We start from the raw sequence: 6,732 nt of genomic DNA on the forward strand, positions 1-6,732 counted from the left end.
GATTGGCTGCTTAGCTTACTTTTTCCCTCCAACTCCTTATCATCCCACAACTTATCCTTAAATTTGGAAGTTACAATATTTTTAATATTATCCTTATTCTCCAAAATGATCTTTTCCTTTACTCTACCCACATAAACATCTATTCAAAAATATTTTAATAGTTATGTATAACTATAAACATTTACGAACTATTTAATTTATATAACTACAGCATTTATATTTAATTTATATAATTACACTAATTTTTATATAACATTATAAATCTTTTTAAAATAATATACTCAAATAAAAAAATCAAATCCTAATCATAATATACTGAAATAGGAACTCAAATCCTAATTAATGATTGAAGCATTTATGCTTAAAATTTAAACAAGTTTACCTAGATAAAGGATACATTTAAAAAGAAATCAAACATTTTGGAAATTCCGTTCTCCGTTGCTTTCTGGTTTCTACAGAACTGTAAGTTTCACGATGGAAATAGAAATTAAGAAATACAAATAAGCAAATTTACTAAAGTTTGTCAGCTTCTGTCGTGTTTAGACACTGGTCCCATTTCTGATGCAGCTCGTTGGTTGCTACCGATCGCAATATAATCCACAAAACGTTGCATGCTACGCCACGAGGACCCTCCTTCACTCGCTGCTTGCCGTATTGTTTCTTTTATTTCTCGACTCTTTCTCCTCATCTCTTCCCCTTCTGTGCTTACCAGCAGAAATTTGGCAGCTCTTGCAATCTCTCCTCGCTCAATCACTCCATCATCCCTACACGTCTCTAACTTTAATCCAACCTTCAGTTGGTTAACCACGAGCATTCTATTGGTGTATTGATCAATTCCCTGTGGCAAAACCAACATGGGAACCCCCAAACTCAAGCTCTCCATGGTTGAATTCCACCCCCCATGAGTGAAAAAACCGCCGACGGAAGGATGAGATAAAACTGATAATTGAGTAGACCAAGGAACCACCAGAGCTTGATTTTTCGTTTTCTCCTGAAAACCCTCTGGCAGAACGCTGACATGATCGTTTGTTTCCTTATCAGAATTTAACATACCAGGACGGACCACCCACAGGAAAGTCTGCCCACTTTCCAATAAACCCATCGCTATCTCTTCCACTTGAGTTTCGGACATGCGAACCACGCTTCCGAAGGAAACGTAGAGAACGGACGATCTGGCCTTTGAATCCAGCCACTGCGAACAATCCGTTTCAGCCCACAAACTTAATGATGTGGGGTTCACTGAAATCTCCTTATCCTTGCACTCGGCTTCAAGGTAAACTGATGGAAGTAACGGACCGAGTGAGTTGATGGGAGCTGCTGTTTCTCGAACTGCATCGCTCGCTTCTTTTTCGAGTTCGTAGACTGTATTTCCAATAATCCACTCTGTCTCCTCTAGTAACGGGAGCTGCTCCGTAACACGTTGATAGAGTACATTAGACGTGTCTCCCGCCTGGATATCTGATGGCAGATCTTCGGGCTGCAGTGGAGGAAGACCCGGAATGTAGTCAATCATGTCCTTGGGGTCTGTAAAAAGAAAGACATTATTCTTTCAGTTGAAGTAGGTAATGATCCGTTGGATGGGTCAATGAACGCTGAAAACATGAATAATTAATGGTGGCTTAATATAGCTGTGGTGGACTGAAACAGTATGAAGAAAACATGGATGGAGCAAAACAAGAAGTAGTTGAATAAATAGAGTAAGAAACTGCATGAATGTTCTAAAGAAATAAAAAATTTAGTGATTGGAAAATATTGAACAACTACACTGTGGCTAAAAATATATATGCATCAGAGAGTTTAATTTTATTTTTGCAGATTTCAGGGATATCTTAGAATTTCGTTGGTCTTTTTCTCAATGTGAGATTCAGAAATATATTTAGAATTTGCAATAGATATAAGGATGCTAGCTTCTGGCAATGGTGAGAACACATATTTAAGGGCGGTTATTAAAGGAAAAGCAAGGTTGTTAGTTGCACAACTGAGGACGGATCATATCACCATCTTCGATGTGAGACTGGTAGGTGGAGGGCGAGACTGGTAGGTGGAGGGCACCCAAAGAAGTTGGAAAGATACAACTTGCATATTCTGCAATAAGGGTGTGAGGGAGACAAAATGACATTTTGTCATGGAATATGCAGCTTACTAGGATATTAGCATTTAGTATGAAAACAATTTAAAAATTAACAACATGCACCATCTATTTCACTACAATAAGATCAAGCAAATTACTAATTTTCTAATCAAAATTCCTTCTAAACAAAATTCATAATAGAAGATTCAACATCCAAAAAAGTATGAAAATAAGCTAGAACGATTATCCTCTTGGTCCTTTAGGTTGTTTAGCCTTGTAAAAGTCAATAAAATCAATCAATAATAAATAAAAAGTCAATAAAATCAATCAATAATAAATAAAAAAAATTCCTTATTTTCATAGCAGATTTTAAAAATATTTTAGAATCTCTAAAATATATCAAATCTCATGATAGTACTCTACAATTCCATCTCATCCCAATTTTTAATTTAATTCGGCACGGAAAAGAGGTGCACCTTCTTTTTTGGGCGGAAAGTGACCCTTGGAAATGATTAGGGAGCGATGTCTATAGATGGTATACACACTCAGAGACTGCGGCCAGAATGCGACGAAAGGGAGCTCAAATTTCTTGGCTACACGAAACGTCCAAGTAAGAAAGCAGGTACCGATGATACACGAGAACAGGGGCTTGCCAGTTTCTGTATCGATGTGGCTTTGTATCAGACTTTCCGCAGAGTCTCTCATTTCGTTCATTACACATCGGTCGAATTCCAAAGGATTGTCCCCAAGGTTAAAATCCAGCGGTAGACCGTCGGAAACCAGCGCGAAACGAATGTTTGAATTCGAGCCAACTGAAATCCCATCGTGATAAGTGCGGGCTTTCATCATCTTGGAATGATTGGATTCCGTGTTCATAAAGGTCACCAGAATGCCTCTGGAAGAAAGCATCTCAGACAGTCGTATCAGCGGATTTATGTGGCTCTGAATTGGATATGGTATAACCAAAACATGGGGAGCCATAGTGAGCAACAGCTAACAATTCTCTCCCCGGCTAAATATTAAGGAGGGTGCTTGAGTAAGGGTTGGGGGAGAAGTCTGTGTCAAAATCTTAAACATCATTTGGATGGAATGCTTAACCCAACGTTAACGCAAGGTTCTCGACGTTAATGATGTCATGGCTTACGCAAATGGAGAGCAAACCACAATTTGGAATCTCGTCCTCTAGTGCACGGTTCTTGTCGAGATGTCATAAGCAAATGAAGAGCAGAAGCACGATTGGGCACGGCTTTGTTTTACTCCATGCATGTGCTCTTCTACAGAGCATCTCCATTATTAATTTTTAGTGTGTTTTTTTCTTTCTCATGACTAGACTAGATCATGACTAGACTGTGTTGAGGTCAGGGATGTCTAAAATGTAATTGGCTTTGCAATTAATTTCGGTAGATATAAGGAAGTCAGGGTTTGTTACATAATATTTCAGCTTTCACAAAATTCTTGCCAATTGAGTTGCGACTAAATACTTAAACATATTTTATATATTATTGTGATTAAAATTAGTTTGTCATTAAAATTATTTACTATATAAAATTTGGTTTAACTTCAATTTATTTTAGATAATCTAATCTCTATTTATGGATCTATCTTTAATTTCTCCTTTTCATTTTAAAATCTTAATTACAACACATAAAAATTTAATTTTATATAAAATTAAATAATTATTATTTTATTATAATAGTTATCTTATATGGCTATGAGGTTTGGGGTTTGGGGTTGCAGCATCTCCAGAGAATCATGGAGAAAGATTGAGCAAATCCAGAAGCGTTTTATAACTTATAACCTGAAAATTAAAAATAATACACCCTATCCTATTCTCTTTATAGAAGCAGGTCTTTCCCCTATTGAGAGCCTAGCTATGCTTAGGTTTCTGTTGTACAAGCACAAAATCAGTAACATAGACGATCATAGACTTCCTAAGCTAGCTTTAAATTCTAGCCAAAACCACCTAAGGCTCAATCGAGGGTGGCATAAAGACACAAGGGCCTGGTTAAACTATTGGGAGATCAACGAAAATGATGCATTGCAAAACATAAATAACATTAAAGATATTGTTACTTCTAAGTTCAAAGAAAAAATGTGGTGTGAGAAAGACTTAGCGGCTAAAAGAAAATTAAGTTATTATAAGAAGGTCATCAACCCCACCCTAGAAGATCAAAAGTATCTCTCTATTTTAACTAGCTCAAAGAAGAAAATTAATATAGCAAAGATTAGAACGAATTCTCATGAGCTCCATAGTGAAACAGGTCGTTGGGCAGTGCCTAAAACGCCATGGACGGAAAGGATCTGCCATATATGTGAGAATAGGAACATCGAAGATGAAAAGCACTTCCTCTTAGAGTGCCCTGCGTATAACCACATTAGATCTCAGTTTCACAATCTTTGTTACAATACTGACCTTCCTAGCCTTTTACAATGTCAAAATTATAGTGAGCTCGGGAGGCTTCTCTCCAAGCTTTTTGAGCATAGGAATAAAATCTTAAATCAAAATAGATAATTTGTTTCTTTAGGTCCGATAGACCATTATTTGGTCTCACCGGACGTTAACCATCATCATCATCATCATCAAAAAATCTATAATTCACTAAAAATTATATTTAACTTCGATTTTTAACATTTTTTTTTTAATAAAATTTAAAACTAAAATATATAAAAACTAAAAATTATACTAATTAACTAATGAGTATTAAAAAAAAAACAATATAATTAACTTCCATTTTCAACTTTTTTTTTTTTCAGTAAAATTTGAAATTAAAATATATACGAAACCTTATACAAGTTAAGGAATTATTATTTTAATTAAAACCATGGGTAATTCATCTAAAAACCATATCAATATATTTTTAACAAAATGCAAATTAAAATTTAATATAATTTCACTCATAGAGTATCATGTGATCTGATGTAGTAGATCATGTCATCTGCTACTAAAAGTTTATATAATTTAAGCACTCTAAAGGGACAAATTTATACCGTAGTAAAATATGCCTTCCAACGCGACAATCATATGATTCCATCGCATTTACTATTTATTTTTTCATTGATTCAATGTTTATATTTTTTAATCGTATTTTATCGATTCAATTACAGTTTTATCACATTAACTATTTATATAAATTTATATATTTTATTTTAATAATATGTTTTGTTTTTTTTGTTTTTTGTTTTTGTTTTGTTTTTTTCTTCTGCATATTACAAAATATCTGAGGAGGACTTAACTAAATTACAAGAAGTTCACATAACTAGTTTTTCTGGCCATTTAGTTAGATTATTAAATTTTGAAATTAGTAAATTACATATTTTTTAATGTATACCACCTTAGTTTGATTATTTATTCTTTGAAATTAGTAAATTAAATGTTTTTTTTAATGTATACAACTTTTTTATATATCATTCTGCGATGTATTCTTGTAGATTACAGTGTTAGAACTTAAGATTCCTACTTCTACAATTTGGAGTTTAAAATGAACTTTTTGTTTAAATCACCAACTAGGTATTTCTCCATAGTAATATTGTTTCCATAAAATTATGACTTCTAATTGATAAAAAGTTTCACTAAAAGTCCAAAATAAATTAATTCACGTTATTCTTCAAATTTACAAATAAACCACACCTACCACTAGATTTTATCTTTTTTTCTACAAATTACGTAAAATAATATTAACTAAATAGACAAACCATTTCACTACATTCCAAATTCTAAAATAATGTTATATGCAACTAAGATAAAAACAAATTACATTTTAACCTTTTTTACCTTTGTTGTGAATAAATATAATAAAATTAACGAATATTTAATTTTAAAATTTAAATGATATACAAAATATTTTTTATTTTTAATAAATAAAACCGGTTAAGTTAATTAATATATACAAAAGAATGAAAATATGTATGTTTCAAAATGAAAATAAAATATAATAAAATAATTTATTAATATTTTAATTTAATTGATATCCATTGTTATGGTGAGATCACAAATGGATTTTAAAAACCAAAGTAAAGTATATTTTCTTTTCATGACCATTATGCCTTGATGAAGGATGTCTATTCCTCCCAAGTCAGCAGATACGCATCAACGTGGGTAATTTTGGTAAGGCAAAGTCTGGAAAAAAAGTTTCTCGGAGAGCTTTGTTTATAGGAGATGGAATGATACACTAGGGAAAATGATAAAAAGATAGGTGACACAAATCACAATACACAATGTCATGAAGTATCGTTGATGTGAATTTATTGGCTTTTAGTTGATCTAAAAGGTTTATACTAGCAACTTGTATTCCATAATAAAATATAAACTATTAAAGTTGTTGTAGGTTGGGCATAGGAGAACACATAGGGACAATGACTCCAAAGTGGCATCAAACCGAGGGTATGTATTATCATTTTTTTAAATGATGCGAAATATAAAGATGCAAGCTAGTGATTAATTCCATGCCAATAAATACATATGAAAACATACAATATTTACATATGAAAACATACGATATTTGCGGTGCAAATGGTCCCAGTACTATCATACGAGTACTGTGAAATCATTGCAAAATAGGAGCATAACCAATAGATAACCAAAATACTAAAAAAAAAAATTCAAAAAAAAAATGTTTTTATAAAGTTAACCTTAGACAAAGATTTTTAATTTTTGGTCAAAT

General features: G+C 32.7%; 1 protein-coding gene across 1 annotated transcript; it reads right to left on the bottom strand.

Annotated features, from left to right (window-relative positions):
- Positions 1-402: 402 nt before the first annotated feature.
- Positions 403-3,067, bottom strand: LOC149198357 (UDP-glycosyltransferase 86A2-like). Its single transcript, XM_089404133.1, has 2 exons — positions 2,548-3,067; positions 403-1,524 (listed from the first exon to the last, which is right to left on the bottom strand). The coding sequence occupies exons 1-2, from the start codon at positions 3,050-3,052 to the stop codon at positions 524-526; spliced, it is 1,506 nt and encodes a 501-aa protein (XP_089260259.1). The 5' UTR covers positions 3,053-3,067; the 3' UTR covers positions 403-523.
- Between the last annotated feature and the right edge of the window lie 3,665 nt (positions 3,068-6,732).

The sequence above is a fragment of the Pinus tabuliformis genome, chromosome 2_2 (genome assembly GCF_031772625.1).
Source record: "Pinus tabuliformis cultivar Carrire ecotype Pingquan chromosome 2_2, CPIR1, whole genome shotgun sequence".
NCBI classification, from domain to species: Eukaryota; Viridiplantae; Streptophyta; class Pinopsida; order Pinales; family Pinaceae; genus Pinus; species Pinus tabuliformis.